Genomic DNA, 25,054 nt, shown 5'->3' with positions numbered 1-25,054 from the left:
CCCACACAACTATACTTTAGAAATAATACTAAAGTACTACTAAACAGTAGTATTATTACAACCACTGTAACAAGGTACACTATAGGTTTGATATAATATTTGGTGGAGAAAACAATAGAAGGTAACTGTTACAATATGATATGTGACGGTGCCTCCTATTGGAGACAATGGGATGTGTACTTCATAAATAATGTGTGCTTCATACATTGTCTGCAGAAACTGCACAGATCATACATTTTCATATCTTAAACACCTGGATAACTGGGTTTGTGCCTAGTCTACATGCAGGTTAACAACGCTTCTGAGTGCATCAAGATCAAAACAAGCCAAAAACAACAAAGGGTAATGTTTTTGTGTGTGTGTGTGCGTGCGTGTGTGTGTGTGTGTGACAGAGAGCAAGAGAGCGAGAGAGAGACACAGAGAGAGAGATTGGTCTGAAATAATCATTATTAAAATTTATCCAAAATTTTAAACTTTCCATATATCCATTTCAATTATCAATTTGCCAAATCACTGTAATGTATTTACAGTATGTACACATAGTGTAGCTGACATCATTATCATGGCTATACAGTGCTAGACTATATAATATCATCCAAGAGATGAGGGGTTCCCACCCAGTCCAGTGTTCGTGGCTCAGATGCAGCCATGATCATACACATAAACTGTTTCCCTGTTCTCTTATCTATTGGGTAAATAGTAGTAGGAGTGAACCTCTGGTTGCTCTCCACAAACTCACATAGCTGATTATAGATTTTGGGGTACTCATGACGAAGGAAGACTCCCCTGGTCCTGAGCTCACGCTGGATATTGACAAAGCACACCTCTCTTGCTTTTCTTCCCTCCTCCCCCTCCTTATCAATGTCTGGTGTGCCTGGAGGCGGAGTAAGGATGAGAGTTTCCATTTCACTATCCTTCCTGAATACCTTTTTGTCTGGGCTGGAAGAGGCCAAAGACACCTTTGCATATTTTCGAACTGTTGGTGCTTGGACTCTTGGTGAGGGTCTATTAGGCACTAGTTCACCAACAGCTATGGATACATTCAGAAGGAAACATTCATTGGGGTCATATTCATTACCTGCCTGCTGCAATTCCTTGCAGTAGTCACCTAGGTTGTCCTTGAAGCCATCCAGCTCTCTGAGAGACAAGTATGTGGGAGACATGAGGAGGCTCTCAAGCCCAACCTGCAGGAAGTTGTCAGCTGTCCCTGGATTAGCAAAACCCAGGAAGAGAACGCCTCTCCCTCTGGAGAGGTAGCCAGCTTTAGCAATGCGAGAGAAGGCTTTATGGATCTCTGAATTCTCTCTGCAGAACTTCAGGGTGTGCCGACACACACTGCTGACACGGCCGTACAGGCAGTTCTCTTTATGGTTCTCCCAGTCATCCCTGCGACAGTTTCGGGAGCAGTAAAAGGTGTAGCAACTGTGACATGATTTGAAGTACAGACAAGCATTGAACAGAGTCTCTATCCGCTTGCACTTCCTGTTAGCACAAACCATAGTGTCGTCTTCATCTGTGCTGTGGTCTGGAGAACATTCTTCGGCACTCCTTTGTAAACCATCACAGCCACTGTCAGGGTCTTTGATCGTATCAGGGCTGGATTTGGTGGATGGGAGCTGGGTGTTCAGACATCCTAGATTTTCCAGTCCAGAGGATCCTCTTTCCTTTTCATCATCTTCACTAATCAGTTGTTTTAATTGGTCCAAAAGGCCTTCACTTGACTTCCTGCTAGTTGGAGGTTTGTAATCAACAACTAGGTCAGCTAATAGCTCGTCCAGTTGTTCTAGGCTCTGTTGCAGGGAGAAATTATTGTGTTTCCTGTCTTTGGTCATTTCTGCTGTGTCGGATGGCTGCTTTTGATGCATTTCTCTGGGAGATGGTGTCTTCTCATTGTCCAAGGCATCCCAGCTGACTGAGTGCATGTCACGCCGTTTGTTGTTACCTGCACGTATGTCATTGTCTGTTATGGTGATCTCAGGAGTTACAAACCAGAGCCCACTCTTAGTGTTCCTCCAAGGATTGCTTGGACCCCTCTCTAAGGAGTTCTCAGAGAGGGACAGAGCAGCATATCGCCTTGGTGAACTAGAGAGGTTAAGTATAACGGGTTGAGCTGTACCATCAGAGGATGTTGTATGTCTTTCCTGGTAAAACAGGTTCTCATAGCTGCGTCCACGAGGCACTGATTGCTCTCTGTCTTGGCGTGGATATAGAATATTGTCCCAAGACTTGGAGTGGTTTTTGACCTCTGCTCCTAGTCTACTTGTCTCTACACAGCTGTTAGCAAACCAGGGGGGCATAGTGGGGTCTTGTCTTACTCTTGGTGGAGTGTGCTGAGAGGACTGGTTAGAGTAACCAGATATACTTGAGCGATACCAATCATCTGTAAAAGCCTGGGACATCCGAGGGCGCCGACGGCCCTCTGTGTGATATGGCCTTGGTGGAATGTATTGCTCTGCAGCTGGGTTGAACGGCTTGGAGTAAAACACCCTGGAGCTATTCAAATTATATGGATTGGCCCGGTGGTCCTCCCCATAGTAGGGTCTAGACAGTGGAGTTTGAGAAAAGTATGACCCTGCCTCACTTGTGGAGTAAGGTCTGTTATAGACAGTCTGCATTGGCTCTCGGTTGGATATTTGGTCTGTGTAGTAGGACCTGACAGGGAGGGTGTGCACCCAGCGAGTCCTTGGATCATACTGACTAGTCAGCGTGCTACCATGGCTGGTTAGACTGGACTGATCATCCTGAAAGTATGTTCTAGAATAGGGATGGACTGGATATCTAACTGGGTCCTCAGTATAGAAGAACTTAGTGGGTATGTTAGGGTTTGAGTATGCCCTTTGCTCTCTACTTAGATATGGTACTGTTGGGGACGGCATTCTGTGCATGTCTAGATGCTGATAGGAGATGGGAGACATGCTGGTGGTGTAGTGGTATCCTTGTCTAAAATCTCCACTGTAGCATTCGCTTGGAGTGGGCGTTGGTGAGGAGACAATCTGCCGTGGCACATACAACCCTCTACTGCTACTGGACTGGGAGTATCTCTGCCAAGGATGCTCAGTTCGCACACTGGGGATCTGCCTGGATGTATGCTGTAGAACAGCAGCATCTGGTTTAATATCCACACGGCATCTGACGTGAGGAGTTATGGCTGGTTTATCTTGTTTGTCCTCCTCAAAACAGTCTGAGACATAGAGGGGAGAATGGGGCTGCAGTTTGATTGGATGAACCTCGTTCAAATAAGTCCTGTTAGAGGTATAGGACTCTCGATGTGTTTCAGAAGTCCTCAGAGTGTCTGATGCAGCCTGAGGTGCATCCCTCCCCTTCCTGGCTCCTGGAGGGGAAACTGAGATGGGCACAGGAGTGAGGGTGGTCTTGACTCTAGGAGCACTTTTAGATCTTGTTCTCTTTTTAGAATCAGACCATGTAATATGACTGGTTTTGTCTTGGCTGGTGTGCTGCTGGAATTGTCTAGTGTTAAACAGATCAGGAGACGAGAAACGAAGGTGTCCTGGTTGATCCAGCCCATTCCACATTGCATCTTTGCTTAGTGTCTGATGCTCAGTCCTCTTGTAAGGGTACTCCATTGAGGAAGAGAAGGACTGTGGGTCGTCCAGTGACTCAATGAAGTCAAAGCTACGGCAGTGTCTTTTGTTGATGATTTCTGGTTTGTCAATCATTTGCAAGTCACATTGCTGAGAGGAGTGGAGAGAAATGGAGTGCCCAGTGATGGGATTTAGACTAATGTCCTGATATAGAGTGGATGCCAATATATCAGGGGGATGTGTTCGTGTCATCTTAAAGGAACTCCAATAGTCCCCATTCACTGTGATTCAAGATCAACACAACCTGTGAAAAGAAAGAGATAGAATAATAATAGAAATATGCACTTGAAATGTATAGCTTTGGATTTGGTGTTCTGAAAAAAAGAGGCAGACAGTAACTTCTTTAGAAAATATGTGTCCAAAGCTTAACTTTACAGTCAACGATACTTGGGCCTGACCAATATTGGATTTTTTGGTCTGATACCTATGAAGATAATTGGGTTTAAATTTAACAGATTTAGTTGTTGATTTACTAACCAATTTAATGGAAGATTTCATGGCAAAAGCCACAGCAGTTAATAGCAGTTAATAGCCATATCCTTTGTAACTTGAAGACCAGTAATTATCACTTTGTATTTTTGTGGAGTTGGTTTCTATCTGTAATTTAAATACAAAAACTAACAAGACCTTGTACAGTTGATGTTTTGGTCCTAAATAAGCTATTCACATTATCATTCACTAACAGAAGTTGTTTTTTGTCATCTTTCTTAAATGAAAAAGATTATAGGTCATTTTGAAATTAGCTACAAAATTATTATCAATTAAAAAGAAAATAGGTCTGTACTTTTATATACTTATATTGCTTAGAAACATGCTTGAAGGGATTTTTTTAAGAGATTATAAATCATTTTACACAAATAATGGGTAAACATGGTTATAGTTGATTGTCTTGACACTATTTAAATTGCATTAGGTAAATGGTAATGGATTAGGAATAAAAGCTAATGAGGCATGATAGATCACAATAAATCATGTACATATTGTGCAGAAACATAAGCCATTACAATGCGAACAAAACATGCCTGTGGTATATTGTTTGGACTATTCATGTCTTATAAAGAAATCAAACAAAGATAGTCAACTACTGTCAACCACTGCCTAAAAGATGCCATTGTTTATGTTGGCCTTCGTTGATTATTATGCATAAAAAGATCAGTTCCAACATTGGTTTGCTGGATTTCTATGTGTCTATGACATAGACACACACACACGCACACACGCACACGCACACACATACACACACACACACACACACAGGCTTTCTTGTTGGCACTCACCCATGAGCTAACCCTGAGTTACCATCTGTTCATCCTGATGAGAGAGGACTGACCAACCATCTCCCTGTCATGTCTCCTCAACACACCTAAATATCACGTCTGTTCACATACACAACCATAACCTCGACAGACGCCAAACATAAACCTACCAGCTATTCACTGGTTTACATGGCTCACTTGAATTTTGTTATATGGCAGGCTAACTCTGTGTACTGTGTACATTTTGGTGCTGTTAATTGATGATGTTAAAATTACACATAACAACTACTATTGGTATACAAGTATTACTGTAATGCTTTTGTTTTAATGGATTGCTACTAGATTCTCATCAGTGGGTATGAATGGGTAATGACATTTTCTTTGCAAAAAATAACTAATCATACTGTCTTTGGCAAGATGGATCACAACAATTTAAGATATCAATTTTCTACACATCACATTAGTGTTTCCGAAGAGATCTCATGACATTTGTCTAATTATATATGGCAACTTTACATGATAAATGCAATTTTCTTCATGTTAGAATGTGAGTGTTTCCCCTGAATGGCTGATGGAAATATTCCAGGTCTTGATTTAGCTTGCTAAAACTAACACTTGGAATATAATGTGGCCAAGAAATGTGTGATGTGTGTTATGAGCAAATTTCTATGGTTTTTCAAAACCTTTGAACATTATCATATTCCAAAAGTTTTTTGGTCTTGAAAAAGGGGGTTGCATACTTTTATATACAGTTTACATATTTTTTTTTCAGCTTTTCCATTTCCACAGGGACTCTGCAGTTTTCACAGGGGTCACGGATGTCTAATTGATGGCTGAATGTCACTACAGCAGGAATACGATCTGGGACTAAGTCTGTGTCAGCTGTCCCAAAATAGCAGGGAGAAATCCATTATTAATATTCTTTATTAGTGAAAAATAGGAAAAGGATGGGTATTGAAGTCTAAACTATATGCCACTGAACAGGGAAAAAAGTTGCTAAAATCCATCTTTCTCTCTATCTTCACATCCGTATGGTTTTAAATTAATGGGGATGTCAGCAAGAGAGTAAGTCCTTACTGAGCCTGCATAAAAGTAATAAGGTGCATGGTGAAAAGAGTGAACAACGTTTGGTGCCCATCAGTCTTGAGCAGCTGTCCAGTTTCAATAGCTATCAGCTCCCAATAAAGTTGTAAGCCCATCACGTCACACAATCTCAAATGCTGTTGTGCAACCCTTGTGAAAAAGAGCTATAAATGATTTTAGAAGGACAATATACAAATACCACAGCAAAATTCCCTTTGGAATATTATTGTGATACCACAGGAGATAGAAAAACACAATAAAGTCATCATAAATTATTGAGTGCCATAGACACACTATAAGTCCCTGTACATTATAGGAGTTTTATAGTGGATATCATAGGAGATAAAAAAAAAAAAACCCAAAAAAACCATAAAGTAAGCCTCCAATAATGTTACTATAAACTGCACTATTGAGCACCACAGACACTTGAAGATATTAGGGATAGTAGGGATATTATAATGGTTTTTCGCTTGGGAAGGATTTAATTGATCTTACTGATGTGTGACTGGGGAAAAATCACTGAAATTATCAGCAATAAGAGGACAGAATATATTTAGACAAATTTTATTTTTTATATAATTGTTTATATTTCCCCGTCATCTTCCCCTGTAAAGCTGTTCTTCAATAGAGGGACTATACTTTCTAGCACAACTATAAACCCACATGCCACATACCTCTGTCTCCATGGCTACAGCACACAGCAATGAAACCATGAAACACTCCGAGTAGCAGACTAGGGACAAAATCTCAGTCAGAGAAATAGTCACCTCACTGCAATACTCATATAATATTCCTGCAGGCTTGTAGTGCGTCTGTGATACTCAACAGTGAGTTTATTGTGACCTTATCGTACTGTATGGTATATTTACGCCCTATACTACTATACTATAATATTCCTATAGGGACTTATAGTGTTGCTGTCATATTAGTATAGTGTCTTTTTTTCGTAACGTGCTATGGTTATAGGCCTCCACCTAAACTATAGTCAGTAGCCGATATTAGCCTAGAGGATAGTAATCTTAGTGCGCTATTTCGTGGAACGAAAAATAAACAACTTCACAGTCGAAAAAAAATAGACTGTAGCCTGTGCAAGACATTTGCCAAACTAGAAGCGAAAATATCGAATATGATCTCGATTTGCCTGAAAACTCGCCGTGGGGCAAATCGAGGCGAATTCAGTTTTGAAACGTCACCAAATACTTGTTAACGCACTTGAGCACCCCTTTTATTTTGGTGCTGCGGCACGGACGGCCCTGCATCCTTTGTGGCTGACCTAATGCCTTTGAGCCCGGGATGACATCATTTGCAAAGACAGAAAGAAAGCAGCAGCAGCAGCGGGTTCAAATCCGGGCAGAGCTCGCCGTGAAGCAGAAAGAGAAAACGAGTCAGGCTCTAAGTTTTTAAATATTATGTGTCGTTTGCAAAGAGAAGGGGGGCCTTACCGTCTCGTCAGTGACTTGATCGGATGCGTTGAACATGGTCTACCGATGCAGCCTGCTCTCTGCGAGGTGCAGCTTCAGCCTACCGCACCTGCTGTGAGCCTACCGGAGCCCTCCAGTCGTCTTTCATCCTGTCTTCTTACATGTTGTCCAAATCACCCGGTGATGCTTTCCGTCGCTTATGGCTCTGCGTGTGCGTGCGTGTGTGTGTGTGATGGAGAGCAAGCAGGAGGTGTGTCTGAGCCTGCGCTTGTGTGCGTGTCTCCGGAGGCGTGGTTGTGCGTGTTTTTATCGGAGGAGGGGAGGGAGGGGGGCGTTGGGGGAGGGGGTGGGGGGGGGGGGGTGTCGGTGGATGTTCAGTCTTGGAGCAGCAATGCGGTCTCCACTCAGTGCTCATCTCTGAATTTTTCCTTGCTTCAGTCAAGCCCCTCAGGACATATGGGCATTTTAACTTTTCCGGGAAACTATCTATAGTTTAGTATCCCAGAGGTGTGTGATGCTCTGATACATGCTGTGTAATCAGTTTCCTCGTAGGTAGGCAAAACAGATTTGACATTTACATTTTTAGAAAGTTTGTAGACGATGTCAGAAACTGTCTGAATTGGGACTTGTGTTAAAAGCCTCCTGTTCTCCCATCCTACACTTGACTGGTCACTTCTGGTATTCCTCCCACGCTATTGGACATCAGTAGACTTGGTGATGGAGAAAATCAATCTGGTGCCAATATACTGTAATTTGTTACTTTATTGTGATGGATGAGCAGGAAATTACTTTTAATCAGCTGGAATGTTAAGGAGAATACCACTCAATTTAAGAATGTAATAAATATGTTATTCCTGAGACCAGACAGTAAAAGCAGTCTGTATGAACATATGCAGTTCGAACTCAAAGAACCAAGCCTGTATGGCCTGGAGCTGCTTCACTGATAATGAATTGGAGTCTGGAGACTAACTTTTTGAATACGTAAAACCTCATGTGAGAATTTTTACATCCACAAGCTAATCAGTGCCATCAGTTTGGGACGTGAAAACATAGTCTTGTCCACAGAAAATCACTCTAGGTACCTTGTACGGCCGCCTTTTTCCGTCTTTTGCAATTTACTCTTCATGGAGTTGTTCATTGGTACAACCTACAGGTTATGTCTTCTTCCTTGTTTGCAATTTTGTAATGCTGAAGATCAACGACATTATGCTTATTCTAGCCTGCGCAACACATGTGGCTCTAAATCTCACTTGGACACAGCTTCTGCATTGTGTGAATTGATGCTGGGGACAGCAGGCTGTGAGCCCCAGCCCAGAGTGTGTGACTGCCACAGGAAAACTGCTTACTGAAGCAGTCTCCCAGCAGATAGAAATCACTACAGACGTACAGTGCTGATAAGCTTGAGATTGCAATAATACTTAGCTATGACAGAGTTCATTTTGTTCTAGGAAAGATAGTCTTCCACAGCTCGCACCACACCAGATGATCTTCAGGGTATTTTATATTGGGTTTTTTCTGCCCGCACAAAAGATTGTCCATTCTTATTACAAAATACCACTGCTAACCGAGACTCCATCTGTGACATACCACGTGCATCAGATATGATTCAGAATGACAGTACAGTGGATCTCACATTGTGAGGCATCCAGCATCCCTGAGAGTGGGATCTATCTGAGCATGTGTGACTCACCCTCTCCAGCACAGTGCATTGGCATCAGTTCGTGTCAGCTGTTGGTTAGCAGGCATTAGTGTCTGTCAGCTGGCTGCTAGCAGGTGTCTTAGGCACCTCGTAGGCTCTGTGGAGAGGAAATCAATGGCTCTCTGTTGATTAGAGGCCCCTGTGACAGGGATCAATCAGCCTTATAGCAGTACATAGTGACAAAATTAAAGAGAAACACAACGTTACTCTGCCTTGACTACTCAAACAGGCTTTCATGGTGCTCTGACATATCAGCTGTAATGAAGCCATAAGAAATAATTTAGACACTACACTTAGTTCCTACACCGATCCATGTTCATACTGTCAGATTAAACAACCATCAGTTCTCCAGCTATCTCCAATGGATTCTACATGTGAGATTAGGTGACCTTCAACAAATTTAACTGTCTGTCTGATATGGTGTTTTCTGTGTTCCCGGTTGAGGAAGTTATATAAGAGATGCAGAGCTATACTCACAGTCAGGCCCCATTGCTTACTAAGTCCAGCCCAGAATAGCCAATGTGGCAGGCTAATGTAAAGCAGCTCTCATTTTTGGTTATATTAGAATGCAATGATAAGTCAGAGGAAACAAGGAAAACACATTAGAGAGAGATGTCAAGGCGAACACATTCAATCTCGACCATGTCAAAAGAATCCTGGGAATCAAGGGATGTTGTCTGTGGTCCCTGCAGTGATGAATATTTCACACGCCCAGATTTAGACCTCTTAGATAGACATGCGTCTGAATGTGGGTGGCTCTTCAAGATCTTACAGGGTCTTTTGAAGTCTCGTATGAAATATGTAGATGCTCAGGTTCAGTGGGGGATTTCGGCTTAAGGGCATGGAGTGAAGCACAGTGGTGGTGAATCTGAAGACTCCAAGGGAGATGCACCCAGTCTTTCCTTAATTCCAATTGAAGCCAGATTAAACAGTCGACAACAAATTAAACTAAATCACTCAATCTTCTCTAGCCAACTCTCTTGCCCCAGACATAATTTACAGTTGTGGCAGCCCCTATAGGGCACCAGCCACTGGGGTCACGAGTTCTTGTGAGGATTTAGATACAGTCAAGAGGAGTATTTGGATGCTGTTTCAGATCAACAAGGAACTGAAGAATCCACCTTGGCGGAGTTTGTAGTCCTGAAGGATCAGACTAGATTATACACAGGGGATTGTTCAGCTTTTTCCTGAGTGAACAAGACTGACTAGGGAGACTCAGTCCTCTTCCACACACAGTTCATTTCCACTTATTAATCAACATCTCCCTCCTGGGGCACTGAAACTGTTCTAAAAGTGGTAACTGTTTGCTAAAGGAAGTTGACGTGATTGCATGATCACTCCCTGACTAAATCTTGATCAAATCGAGTGCTAAGCATTCAGCGAATCAAAGAAAGAACATTTTAACCATTACACGCAATTTGCCTATTCTTAATTAGGGAATTATGTTTACTTTTGTCTGCATGGAAAAGAGCATTCCAATCCACTCCGACTAACACTCATAAACAAATTCATGTACAAGCTAAACCATTTGGGAGCAGTATCCATGGTAACCCACACTGAGTAGGAGCAAAAGAGACTGAATTGATTTCAAAGGGAATGAAGTAAAGTGCTGATGGGAGCCTTCCATGGAGACCATAAAAATCTACGTCACGAGGATAAGACGAAGGGAGCTGAAAATTGCTTGTAAACCCATAACAATCTGCTAGTGCACTGTAGAAGAGATTCAGGAGCACAGCTTCCTACCGAGTTTGATTGCCCCTTGCCCAGTACATTTTCACGCTGCACTTGGTGAGTGGAAAAATCCACTGTAATCTGTGCTACTTTTATTTTATGTCCCAGATTATCTGCAGCAAAGACTGACAAATGTAAATTAACATAAGGTTTGCCATAAGGAGACCCCCCTCTGGCAGCCTTGCAATGAGAGAAAAACAGGATGGCACCTACAAAAAGACCTATACTCATGTGGGCAGATTCTCGAAGCTTCCTCTGAGTACATGTAGGTCAAAGCAAGAATAGTGTAGGTATTATTCACAGCTGCTCTAAGCAAACACAAACTCTTCTGTCTTGGTCTCCTGAGTCACAGTAAGCCATCCCATAGTGAGGCTTAATTAAATCTTTACTACATACTAGTCTTTCATCCTTCATCATCTGCCATTTTGGCTAAGGAATCATTCAGTAGACTAAGGTCATGTGTGCAAACACGTTTGTCTAAGGGGGAGCACATTTGGAACTGAGAGAGAGTCTTCTTGGTTGGTTCAGATTCTTTCAGAGTGCTCCTAATGGTGTGAATTATTTGTGGTTTAATGTTGTCTGTCATTATAATAATGTTATGTAACAACCTAGAAATAGAGTGTTGTTATGACATTTAGAACAAAATATTCTCACTCAAAATTTCATCAGTTTCAAGTACTGATTGAGTGTGGATAGTCAATAGGAGGTTTTTAATGCATTGCTGTTGTTAAGGTCCTGCTATTCAATACTGGACAGACAACAAATCTCTTGTCCTTCAGTTAGCAAGAATCAATGAGGTCCTTCTAAATATGGGTGTCATCCACCCTGCCTTGTACAACAGCACAATGCAAATCAGTCCTGTGAGCTGCACTAATTGTCTAAGGCTGTAGGCCATGTATAATAGCTGATAACAGTCGCTGAACAGTCACTGTTCCCTATTCAAAGACAATTATGTTATTGTTGAATAAAATAACTGAATTGTGTATTGACATTCATTCTCTTTTTTCCCATTTCTTTCACTGATAAAACACTGAGAATGATTGAGAATGCTTAACATTATGTGACTTTTGAATAAGTTTGTGAATTGACTGAAACGAAAGTTATTTAATCTCTTGTCTGTAATTTTCTTTTTCAAGTCTTGTACATAGTTGGCATATCGACCAATCAAATTATATGCGTAATCAGTTTTGACGCTTGGTTCATTTTGAGGTTTAATAGCATGTTAATGCGTGTAATTACACATTCTGTTTGGGAGTAGCAGCCATCCAGATGCACCTGTGCTCGCAGCTTCTCGGGGCTGTTTAAATGGGTCAGCTCTAGAAATATCTTGGCTCAGTGAACAAGCCGTGAGGGCCCCTCCCTTATTGTCTCATCTCTGTCCGTAACAGAACAAGACCGCAAACCCGCCAATCCTTTATTCCTAACCTGCAAAATAATGAAAGTTGAAGCCGAATGATTACAGAACACCTTGATGGCATGGTTGTATTGACAGAGCATAACAATTTATTTTGTATTGTTGAGGATGAACAGGTTAGTTCATCAGAGTGCTTTCCAGATAGTGATAAAACCTGACCTACCCATATCACACTCTGTGCTGTCTTTCTCAAGGTGCTATCAAGATGCTCATGTCATACCATTTCTATTGTAGTCTCAAAATGTGAAGTGCAATATGTAAATTATGCTGACTTACCAATTTGATAGGCAAAGAAAGCAGAGGGTAATTCCTTGAAAGAACAAGTTCAACTTGAAATCACTCTGAACTGGTTACCAAACTAAGATTTGCTGTTGGGGTGAATAGTATAGTCCACTGAGCATCTAGATAAGAAATGCAAGCAGCCAGACAGAGCTTTAAAAACCAAGCTGACCTTTCAGGAGCATGGGGCTATATAACATCCTGCCTGCAAATTGGATTTTGCACTCCAGACACTTTTGTCTGCAATGAAAACTTTCAGGGGAAAAAGAAATTGATCCATTTGGTAATTAAAATTGAATTCTCTCCTACATTGCGTACAACATACCAACCAAAATGTTTTGATGGGGCAAGTAGTTTAAAAGGGAGAGAGAGGAAATATCTTCAGTTTAATGTCTTTGGTTCAGTGGCAGATGCAGTGACTGAGTAGTACAAATAAAGCAAAGAAGCACTGTGATTCTTTTGACTTGAGAGTGCATATAATTGTCCTCTCTCAGCTGCAGCTGCTGCATTGAGACATGCAACCCTAATGAAATGAAGAAGTCCACTGGATATTCAAACATAATACATTTGTGTTTTGTCCTTAAAAAGCATGAATCAACCCATTATAATGAGAAGAAAAGATGGGCTAAACGATGATGAGTTTTATTCAGGATACCATTTGTTCATGTATTCCAGTTTAGTTTTGATTAATAGGATTATGCAAACATTGGTGTTTGTGTGTACTCTCTGACTGTGACTAAGCATTGTGTAATTCACTGGTAACAAACCCTACTTTCTCAGAAGATTTTGAGACCTCAGCGCCATTTCCTATTAGAACACACATCCAGATGATAAATTCCAATAATACTCTTGTTTTTTTTATACAAGCATTTCCAACATATAATAATTTTCTGAATCACTGAGTAGTTCTGACCAGACAGACTGAGATATGGAATGGTGGGCACACTGTACCAATGTAATATGAATTACATAACCTTGGTTAATCTCATACAGTATTGAAGACTGTGGTGGTCAGACTGCAGGCCCACACCACCTTGTGGTCACATTGGTATGCCTGCTCTTGGAACTAGTGTGCAACACACTCTACAGCTCAGCAAAGTGAGATACTGACTCTAAATTCATGTTCTCAACATGCCTTACACACGTCTCATTAAATGTTCTATTGCTAACCACAAGTGTTAAACAATAAGCTACAAACAATAATCTACCCAGTTGGTACACAGACACAGTGAAAGACCTAACTTAGGGATTTTAATTCCCTCCTAAACTCTCTTTAGAGACTGGCTTCCCCCATAGAGAGGAATGATGATGTGCAGGGTGACCAGACAACAAAACAAACTGTCAGTGTCATGCACAAGGACAGAGCACTATAAACACAAACCAATCCCTACCTGTTATATTTTACATGAACTTTTTTGCCTGATTTATTTTCAATTAATTTCTTGAACTGACTATAGATCTGAGTTTCTATTGATACATAATTGATATCCCCTTTTAATTGTGATATCCTTGAACACCTGCAGTAACTACAATAAACTATTAATGATGTTCTATACTCGGTCACCCAGTGAATGAACAAACATGAACAGTGATAGGGTAAGATTAGAAATGTCAGAATCAGTTTAACAATAAAGAATAATAAAGCATAGTCATTGTTGGTCATAGACTTTATTGGACATGTGTGTTTTGATAACATATTTATTTTCACATAATATAGCTACATTGCATATAACATCAAATAGTTGTTGTTTTTTTACATTTAATTCAATACTCCACCATGATTTACATTATGCAATATCTTATTTTTTGATTAACAAAAATCTCAGCTTTTGTTTCTTGCACTTACATTTATCATTTATGTTTTTACATCTGGCAGGCATCAACTGACAATCAATTCCATTCAAATTCATAAGGGATATAATCTTTTCAAAATGATTATACTATGCATTTAGAAAAAAGTCAAACTAGCTTTAACAACAAAATCAAATTGTATACATTCACATTCAAATATATCCACTATAAATAATGTAAACCTTTAAAAAGAAAATATCTGTGAATATCAAAAATGGGGGTGACTTAAATAAAAAAACCTTTTTTAATTGCCATCACAGCTCACCCTGTTGGTCTCAAAAGGTGACATGGCAAATAGTATATGTCTTAATAGAGCCAAGGGGCCTCTGATTGACAGAATGATATTTTTAAAACCATCCATGCTAATTTAGATGACTCAATTTCATAAATTACACACTCAGTGTAACAATTACATGAGGCTCCTCTCATTAACTCCTTTGGCAGTAGGCTGTGCCACGATAAATCTGACGATCATGTACTGACACTGAGTCACTGTAAAAATTTTACATTGATACCCTGAAACAAAAGCTAATGCATAAACCCACAAGCCCTCAGATAGTCTTGATTTGTAGAAAAAAGGAAGAGATTACAAAAAATAAGCGAAACAAAAATACAGAAATAATAATCAAATCAAAATGCAGAAATAACGCTTGGGGACACACATAATATTGACAAGCACAGATAGCAGCAGGGGATAAAGGTGACAATCTGCATCACTCAGAGCTCTGTACAACACATCTATTTGGTTTGACCAGTTACAGAACAACATTCACACATTTATGCACCATTTATCACAAGGGGTCACTGTGGATACACAAATAGACTGATATACACAGGCAGCATGGAAAATTTGCAGGGGAATTGGGGCTCCTCAACAAAGTTTTGGCTATTGGGTCTTCTCTACAAAGCGTGATATTGCCATACTATATCCACATTGGGATGGAAAGCACTCTTTCTGGAAGACATGTTCAGTGCCTAGAAACAGAAACTTTTTACATAAGAGTTTCAGGACTTTCTGAACAATGATCAAAGGGTTGTCAGTGCTTTGAAGGGGTGGTGGTGGGTACATCCCACAGTTGACATTCCTATACCTGTACATTTTTTCTGCCTTTATTGTATAGATGAACCATGTAACATTCCTTGGCTGAGTATGCTTTGGAGTATGCCCTCTGCTCACAGGCTGTGAGCCTGTTGAAAACTGAGAGCCAGACATGGAACCAGAGACTCTCTGCTGCACTGTATGATACAGACTCAGGGTCAATTAAATGCAAAATTACAATATACTGATTACCTGCTAAAAACCTACATAACATAATCCACTACGTTACTGTACTACCACTAAGTTCAGTAATGTAGTTTGATTGCTGTCAGATGCTTTTGTATTGCATTGCCTTTGAAATCAGTGCATTTTTTCTGTTCAAACATGCTTGTGAGTAATCTAATGGTGTCATATTTTTTCAGTAACTGTAACTGAACAGTTACCTAGTTATTGTAATCAGATTATTGTAATCTCATACACTCTGTTACTTGCCAACCCTGACTATGCTGTATCTTACTGCACTGTACCCATCACAGACACAGCAGCATCCCAGAGTAGGAACACTGAGTTGTTGCTTTGTCAACAGGCAGATGAATAAACCTGAAAATATAGTCTTGATACCTCAGTCAGTGTCACTATATTCAAGTATTATTTTGTTGTACTCTGTGTGCAAATGCATCTCAAATAATAAATACATTCTACTTCATTAAAAACATGCTTTTCCTTCATTAATGGTAGAGCATTATCAGCAACCACATAAAGTCGCAATGGAAGACCCTCACCCTGACACGAGTGTCACAATCAATTGGACATCCCTGAGACAACTCCATTTGATCTGACTGAACTCTTGTCTGCATAAGGCATGCTTTCAAGGTGGAGAGTGTTAGGGCTTCTGTTCTTGTGTAACAAAAAAGGGAAGTGGCAGCAATGACATTCTCACAACACCTACTAGGCTACTATACTAACTACTTCAACTACATGTGACGACACAGTTACAAGCGCCAATGTCAGGAGTTGGAAATTGCAACCATTGCCTCCTGTTGACATGCAGCTAAAACATCACCATGAGCGGTCAACAGCTCAAACAGATCTAGCGTTGGCTAACACTGGACATCCTATGTGTGCAGCTGTGCTGAGTTGATTAATTGTTACAGAATGATTAATTTGAGGACCAACCAAACTTTGAACATAAAAATCACGGTGACTTTACAGTACCAAAAACAAGTGGGAACACTATTTTGTTGTTGCTTTGTTTTGTTAATTTTGTGGATGTTTGTGCGTATGTGAGTGTTTGTGCATGCATATACGTGCTTCTGCATGTGTGCAGTGTGTATGAATGGGCATATGTGAGTGTGTACGCTCACACGTGTGCGACAAGATGACTAGATGAGTTACTTGAGCTTGAGCGAGGCAAGGAATGTTTCAGACATTAGTGCCTATATTTATCTATTCTATCCTTTTAAAATATTTAAACTATTTAGGCAGTGGGTGTTTTGTGTGTACATTTTCTTTTCAAGGTCAATGTCCATGATTAGGAGGTGGCATCCAGTTGGTCCATGTTCGTTGGGGAAAGAAGGAATCTGTCCTTCAGTCTGCTGTCCATCTTTCTGTCAGTAGGAAGGGGGCTTATGCCATCTCAGTCTGAGAAGAGACTGGCAAAAGATTTGCGTAGATTGCGTATGGTTTCAGCCTTCACCTCATCCTGGCTAAGGCTGGCCCGCGGTGCTGGGGTTTCTGGAATGTTGAAGGTATTTGTAAGAGACTGGGACTTGCTATAAAGAGAGGAAAATGGCAATAGAGGAGAGGAAGAGGCTATTAAAGTCATGCAGCAAACCCATGGAATGATAAGACTGGAGCATGGCAAGAGAGAGAGGGGAGAGAGAGAGAAGGCTCATTCATAGATGACAAAAGCGCATTCCTCTAGTATGGTCATTCATTATTACCTTATCATTTCAAGGTAACATTTGAATATGATATGAATAGTGAATGACTTTTCTGGATGCAAAGTGATGCATGTTTTCATCTGTGATTGATGACAAGTGTTTCTATGGCTCTATGTTCAAGAGAGCACAATCCAAAAGTGGCCTTTGACCCCTTTTTTTACTGATTTGTTTGCTTGTTTATTGTTGCTACCACTACTGAAAATTTAGAGCATCCAACAAATAAAGGCAAAAATGTAAGGCAGGCACATACTGAAAAAAACAAAACCACATTTTGACTAGCAAGCCTTTATTAGAGAGAAGATTGTTAGCTTATAAACCAGAATGAGTTATATAAGTAGAATCTAAGTACTCGGTCAATTTTGCATTCATTTGTAGTATGTTCTGTCTTTTATCTTCTGTCATAGAAGGCATTTACTTTCTACCCAGTATTATTACCACTGCCTATATTTTATACTTTTTTACTGTCTTTCAGCCAGCAGTACAATGTATTGTGCCCTCCATGTCCATTGTAGCATCACAGCAACAGTAATTACCCACATTTTTATAGTTTTGCATTATTCACCAAGGAATGTGACAAGTATTACCTGCAACAATAATTTAAAGATTTGATATTAGAAATTTCTAAATTGTCCAAGTTTTCCATTTCACAGCATATTTGATAGTAGTCACTGTGAATTTGTTTGATAATCACATTCCTGGACAAGAATGCAAAAAGCTATACCAAATATTACCAAATATGTTGTCACATTTTAAATTATGTGACTGAAAGTGAATCAAGAAAGAGATCAATCACAATTATTTAATACAACAATAATATATTTTGATAATCATATCAAGAATTAAAATTAATCAAATGCTCTTTTTCAACAGGGCAAAAACAGTATTTGAATGTAATAAATTAATACAATCAAGCAAAGATCACAGATCAATTTAAATTGAGTTAACATCATCACATAGTATTATTTTCATCTGCATCATTTACCCAACTTCTAAAATTAACTTGTAAATGTTGAAAACATCTAGTTAGCTCAATAAATTGTATATTAGTTACAGATTTATTGTCCATGCCTGCTGCTAAGAGAGAAGGTTGAGTAGAGTAGATAGTAGTAGGTTTTCACTGTGATAGATTCAATGGGTAATGGGCAACTTCAAGTGAGCTTTCTCCGTTCGAAATGTTTTAATGTAACATGATCACTGCAGGCATTCTGAAATGTATGTTGTGTGAATCTGCTGCTAAAGGACTGGGCTGGAAAAAATTGTAAGCATCAGTAAATCATGCACAGTCAGGTAGATCATATCTCATCCAATAGCATGAATAGATTTACACTGAATGGCATGCGCATCTTAATACAGGCAAAAGGTGAAACAGGGTCATCTGGTCTGGTCAGCTGTAAATCTGTCTTTATGAAAAATTAGAAGAAATTGATTCCAACTCTTTTAGCATAAAAAGCACTTACTTTAGTTGTGGAGAGCTGCCCATAGCCGGGTTGTCCTGACTGGGCTTCTGTGGCGGCTGAGGCTTCTGCTGCAGCGGGGGTCGTCCTCCTGGGCCTCCCTGGCCTTGGGCAGCAGGTCGGGGCTGCTGGGTGGTGGCTGCTCCGGGACGGCTCTGTTGGCCAGGAGCCCTCTGCTGCTGGCCTCCCTGTGACTGCTGCCTGGGGGGCTGTGCAGGCCTCTGCTGCTGGGGCCGCTGCTGGGGTGGGCCCCCTGGAGGTTTCTGGCCTGGGCCTCCTGGAGGTGGTTTCTGCTGCTGGGAGCCAGACTGTTGCCTCTGGACTTGAGGAGAGCCTCCCTGGCTTCGCTGAGGAGAGCCCTGACCAGAGAGAGGTCTCTGGCCTTGACCACTTCCCTGACCTGGTGGCCGTTGCTGGGCTCCAGGTCCTTGGATAGCTTTAGCCTGGCCGCTGGGCTCACTGGTGCCGGGACTGGCAGCAGGTTGCTGGGCCTGTGCAGGAGGTTGGCCTTGAGGTTGTGGGCGCTGCTGAGAGGGGGGAACTTGCTGGGGACCACCTAAAGTAGACAAACAGAAGCAGTCCTCACATCAGTACTAAATAGCCCATATCTATGTCTAACCTTGCAAATGAAGAAAATATAAACAAAAACAAATGCAAAATATTATGTCACTTGGTTTATTTTGTTGTGAATTAGTCATCCTCTTACCCTGGGGTGGGGGGCGCTGCTGAGCTTGTGGTACTCTGGGCTGAGAGATGGGCTGAGGGGAAACTGCTTTCTATAAAGCACATGAGTTAAAAGGGCAGAAAGCAAATATTTATTGAAGAAAACGGAAGTAAAAAAGTCATTTTCCAATGATAGACAGAAAATCTTTTTCAGTGGAGAATCAATGCAACAATTGGCTTAATTTGGTCTAGAAAACTAACCATTTCTACTGCAAGATGTAAGGCAACTGGAAAGTGAAGAGGCTCAACAACACACTTCCTCTGAGACTTGTTCAATAGACTAGGTGCACAAAGGATGGCCCTGGGTTTGGTGTCATTACCTTGTAAACACCAACATTGCAGGGGGACTGAATGACGCCAGTACTGGATGTTGCAATCTTTCTGCACCTGGCCCATTGCAATAGATGTGTGGAACTACCACACACTTGTGAATACTTCACAAGTTCACATTTATTGACGAAACTGCTTTCAGTCAAAGACCTTCGTCAGAGCATTTGCACCTGACCCATTGGCACACAGATTACAAATAGAAATGGGGAGAAATGATGGAGAGATTATTGGAGCAAGCATGAAGCATCAGTGGTTTGAGCACCTGTGGTGGCTGTCCTGCCGTGGCACGGACCGGAGAAGAGCTTAAAATGTGTGGAACAATCTGGTTCATTTTAGAAACCACCAGTTCTGCAATCTGAGTGCGATCTTCATCCTGTTGGTCCCCAATCAGTGGCATTGAACAGTCATCCACCTGAAAAAAGAATAAGATGCTGGTTTAATGGATTTTCCCTCTTTATCACAAATTATTATTATCTTGAACATGACACTATACCCTCTTCCAGTACCTCTATAATGTAGTCCTTGCCATCTTTACCATGTAGAGCCTCCACGGCACATATATCCAACCCTCCGAAGACTTCAGAGCAAGAGTCCACCCACATTCGGTACCTGCAATAGCATGGTAAACAGGCCTAATAGTATAGCACTAATAGAACAGTGAGACACTATATGATTCCCAATCTAATGCTGCCTCAGTGAGCTCTTACTTGTCTGACATGGCCACCTGCTCTAGCATAGATGAGCCAGTGTTGGTTTTCCAGTTGCCAGAAATTGATGTCCTCCTGTTGAGCAGAATGAACATTTACTTTTTAATGTTCTTTATGACCATTTTCATCAATATTATAGAATCTTTGGTTGTAGCCTTTGATGATCATCTGCTGAATCTGTAAAATGCCTAGAGCTGAGGGGAGCAGAATGCTAATTTCACTCACATGTAAGCCTTGTAATTGCTGCCAATTTTCTGGATACGGACGTCATACTTTGCATCAATGAAGGGTTCAGATGTGGCATAAGTCTTGGTCAGAGCAACAACACTGGCAATATCTTGAAAATCATATTGATTGTCCACTTTCACCTGGGGTAACAAAGGTTAAAATAAGAATGACATGTACTGGTCTGTAATCCAGAGATCTGTAAATAACTTGATCATATTCCACACAACAAATGCTTGAGCGCTCCAGTATTACCTTTCCCATTCCTGAATGTGCATGGCCCATCTTCACCACTACAGGGAAACCAGGGGAGGTAATCTGTAACAAATGCACCAGAACAGCCTTAGACTTCAAAGCTGTTTTACCAATGCTCCACATCATAGCACTCTAGGTTTTTATAAAACTATCTTCTAATGTACTTTAATCAAACAAGATTTAAATACACTCTCTATTTCTGTAAAAATCCCAAAGCCCAGCCTGCTGGTTTTGGAACCATAAATGTCTTTTGATGAAGTGATTCATGTTGATGGCTGAAAACAAGCCCAGTACTGGAAGCCTGTGACTGCAGGGGTGGAGAGGATGACTCTGCGGCACAGTCTCAGTGTTAACTGTACTGACGATGATTTGGCAGACAAATAATCAAAGACTCTGCCTCTACTGGGAACTGAAAACAAGACACTCCCCTGAAAATTAGACTGGTCTCAGCTGCTGTATGAGATGGAATATTGACATGGAAGTGAATTACCTTCCTAACATCTTCTGTGACCCATGCAGAAGGGTGACCTGTCTATGTTTGTGTCCCTTTAAGGTTTGTTTAGCATGAAAACGTGTCCCAAGTGGGAGGGGGAGGAGAGAGCAGGATAGCAGATGGCAAAGTACTCACCATCTCCTTGTGGTTGGGATAGTAAACCTGCTCAATCAGTGGGAATTCCTCTGGGCCCAGTTGCTTGTACAGTCTGGACATCTGAGCGAACTGAAAGAGACACAAATCTTTAGGATGCAACATTTTTCATCGAAAAATTAAGCAGTATATGTCTGTTCAGCTGAAACCCAAGATGATTTCAAATAAAGGGTTTTAATTGATAATGTTTGCATGTATTTGCTCATACTTACCACCCATGGTTTGTCACAGAAATTGTAAACAGAGTGTAAAGAGTTTACACTTGGCAGTCCAGCATACTGCAGTCCAATCACCATGTTCCGATGGTCTCCATTCTTGTCCATGCTGAAGGCATGTTGTCTAATCAGTACAAAGTCTGGCTTAAAGGATCTGGGGACAGAGGACATTAGCAAAATATTAAGCTGCATTACAAGACAAATTGAATCAGTAATGAGGCACTTTGATTTTGGGTATGGAAAGAAAGGATTTCGCCATAACGGCAAATAGTGTCTCATCAGCATTAAGTACGAATCGCAAAATTTCCTTGACAAGATTAATTTTTTGAAGTACACTTACTTAGTAACCTTATGCCCATTCCTGATTGCATCAATGTCCACAGTATAAGTGCCTGTAGCATGGGCCACCAGGTTGATTTCAGAGAAGTCTGCCTAAAAGGACAACAGCAAGGTCAATCCCAACCAAAAACCATATAAATCACTGTGATCACAATCACAGCAGGAGGGCACTGAATTGCTACCTATTGTCAGCTATGAGCCAGATTGAACAAGGTACAATTAGACGACGGCAGACTTTATTTGAAAAGAGTTCTTCCTGTTAGGAGGCCACAAGGGAAATAATTTAAACTCCCAACACAAAAAAGAGGAGGACAAAAATAGGACACATGGGAAATGCCTGAGGCAGTGAAAAAGATCTTAAAACTTTCAAGGTCTCTTCTGCTAAGAATGTGCTATGGGGGCGATGACAGCATAAATAAAAGCCAACACATACTGTGTAGATAAATATTCTTTATAGGCTAGACATTATTCTTCATTCATTTCCCAAATTGATTATTGACCAATTGGTCAATTACAACAAGCAATTGATTTATCTTTCTTGTGATTACAATTGTAAATTTTGCATCACTGAGAATTACTTTGTGTAGGCATTCGTCAAACAAAATATCAATATTTGTCTCCCAGTCGGATATTGTAAAGTGGAAATGAATGAAGGCAGTACCCTACATATCAATGCTCAGTCTATTAGTGAACTCACTTAAGGGGCATTTATCACTCTGAGTGCTCTCTCCATCTATGAACACATTAAACGCTCCCATTGTTCTGAATGATTAATTTTTTTTTATTCAAGATGCCATGCATAATTGTATGTTAGTATGAAGCCTATCGTGGATCAACTGAAATGCAGTTTATCATGGGTAAACTTGTGGAAAAATTAGTAACATCATGGACATACAAAACGATTCCCCCAAGTGACTCAGTAAAAGATGGTACCCTTGGGAAATACTGATAAGCACCAAATAACACCTAAGTAAATCAAAATGCATATATTAAAAGTGGGTGAGGGAGTCTTTTTCTGGTCTAATTTATAAACACGTAACCCTTTAGCCAGCTTAATTAATGGCACTAAATCCAACATTTATTCAAGGATCACCTCATCCTATGGTGAAGCCAATGGCAATGTCTCCATCTACAGAGTACAAGTACCATTGAATAGTTTGACTAGCATTAAAACAACATAGCCCATACACCGTGGCTATCTCAGCTATCTTAACACCCAATAATGATATATCTCATTAAAGAATGATGTTGCATCCCTCCAACAGAGTGTGACATTCTTGTAGGATGGATCATAAGGCACACTGAGGCTGTTCTGGCTCCCCTTGGTGGCCCAGTGACTCTTTGTGTTGGTGTTTCCTTTGTGTTAGTAATTATCTGTCCTTGTGGCAGGGAATAAAGATAGACATAAAGTAACCATATGCAACCCACCTGTTCTACCTTTATGTCAAATTCACCGTGGACCTTTTTTCCTCTGAAGATTTTCACCCTGAAGGAGAAACAAGAAGCTGAATCTGTTTGTTGTTTGTATCCTGAGGAAAACATGAATCTTTCATTTCATTTCTTCCTATAATTGACAGCTGACATTTTCTCCAACATTTCATGACCATGAGAATATTCCGGACCCGTGGAAATGTGATATGAAATGCCCAAAATAAGTGGCTATCAACAGGGAAAATCACTTGCTGAAAAATTGACTTTTTCAAGATAAGGCCTAATTGAATCTAATTATATGCTTCAGACTTAAGGTACTTTCAGCCCATTCCATGGCATCATGCAACATCATATAAATTATATAAAGAGATCACATATAACATTATTTTAACTAACAGACATGGTGCATAGAGATGGCCATATATCGGTTTGATGTCATTCCTTATGCATCCATAAGTGCAAAGTATCCAAACGTCCACACCTGCTCTTGCCAGCTCTGACAGTGGGCGAACCACATGGGCATTGCACCGTGGGATGGTTCAGGTGGAGCCAATGTCATTGATACAAAATGCTACCATCTTTATGCAATAGGCCTACGTCCCCTGGTGAAGTCTTTATAGTCTAAAGAGGCTTCTCCTTCACTAACCGGGTGCACGCCAGGTAACGTGCCAAGTGCACCATCTGCGCACAGTCACTCGATTTGAAAATACCTGCATCATCATGGTGGCATCAGAGAACACCAATGCATAAGCAATTTTAGGCTTTTTAATGGCATAATGCAAGATGCAACAGGACTTCACAATAAGCAAAGGATGGTTTACCAAGTCGTCAAAATGGCTTCTGCTTCCTCAATCTGTTGCGCGCCAGATCATTTGCTTGTGCCAATGCCCTGTTTGCGCCCAAACATATCTGCAAGGTATTTCTGGTCTGAGGAAGCCCATGGGCTGTTTACATGTGACATCCCATAGGATGAATCATATGACCTTCTAGATGGATGGTAGGCCACGGTCTAAAACCCACGGTCTGGCACACATTTCGTCTAGACAAGGCACCACTCTGGCAATGCGCACCCCTCTTACCAGTCGGTCTGCTGGTCATCGATAACCAGGAGTATCTTGGCACTGCTGGTAACTCCTGCCCGGTCTGCTGCCTCGGATAATGTCGCAGCCGCAGCAGCCGTGGTCTGTTTGACAGCATTGGATATGGATGAGAAGAAGCCGGCCCCTGCGCCTGCAGGCTGCTGCTGGCTGGTGGACTGGCGCCTCTCCGACGGCCCGGGCGACACTGCGGGGCTTTGCTGCGGCGGGTCGGGGCGTTGGAGATCAGTCATGTACCCATTGGGCAGATTGGACATGAAATTGCTGTCCGAAAGTCGTCGACGCAGGTAGTTCATGATGGAGATTTAGAAACA

General features: G+C 41.1%; 2 protein-coding genes across 2 annotated transcripts; both read right to left on the bottom strand.

The window, feature by feature from the left end:
* Positions 1-581: 581 nt before the first annotated feature.
* On the bottom strand, positions 582-3,794 carry unm_hu7912 (un-named hu7912). Its single transcript, XM_071534245.1, has one exon. The coding sequence runs from the start codon at positions 3,792-3,794 to the stop codon at positions 582-584; it is 3,213 nt and encodes a 1,070-aa protein (XP_071390346.1).
* A 13,217-nt stretch (positions 3,795-17,011) lies between these two features.
* On the bottom strand, positions 17,012-25,036 carry syn1 (synapsin I). The gene is made up of 13 exons (XM_071534004.1): positions 24,723-25,036; positions 23,641-23,698; positions 22,214-22,305; positions 21,871-22,027; positions 21,641-21,730; positions 21,013-21,075; positions 20,758-20,900; positions 20,533-20,607; positions 20,332-20,434; positions 20,088-20,237; positions 19,479-19,548; positions 18,776-19,328; positions 17,012-17,147 (listed from the first exon to the last, which is right to left on the bottom strand). The coding sequence occupies exons 1-13, from the start codon at positions 25,034-25,036 to the stop codon at positions 17,012-17,014; spliced, it is 2,004 nt and encodes a 667-aa protein (XP_071390105.1).
* Positions 25,037-25,054: the final 18 nt, after the last annotated feature.

Source organism: Centroberyx affinis, unplaced genomic scaffold (genome assembly GCF_046629955.1).
Source record: "Centroberyx affinis isolate AG114_WGS23_722 - 3 ecotype Tasmania unplaced genomic scaffold, CSIRO-AGI_Caff_v1 ptg000168l_1, whole genome shotgun sequence".
NCBI lineage: Eukaryota > Metazoa > Chordata > Actinopteri > Beryciformes > Berycidae > Centroberyx > Centroberyx affinis.
Note: the sequence above shows the minus strand (reverse complement) of the source record. Positions and strands in the feature narration are given on the sequence as shown.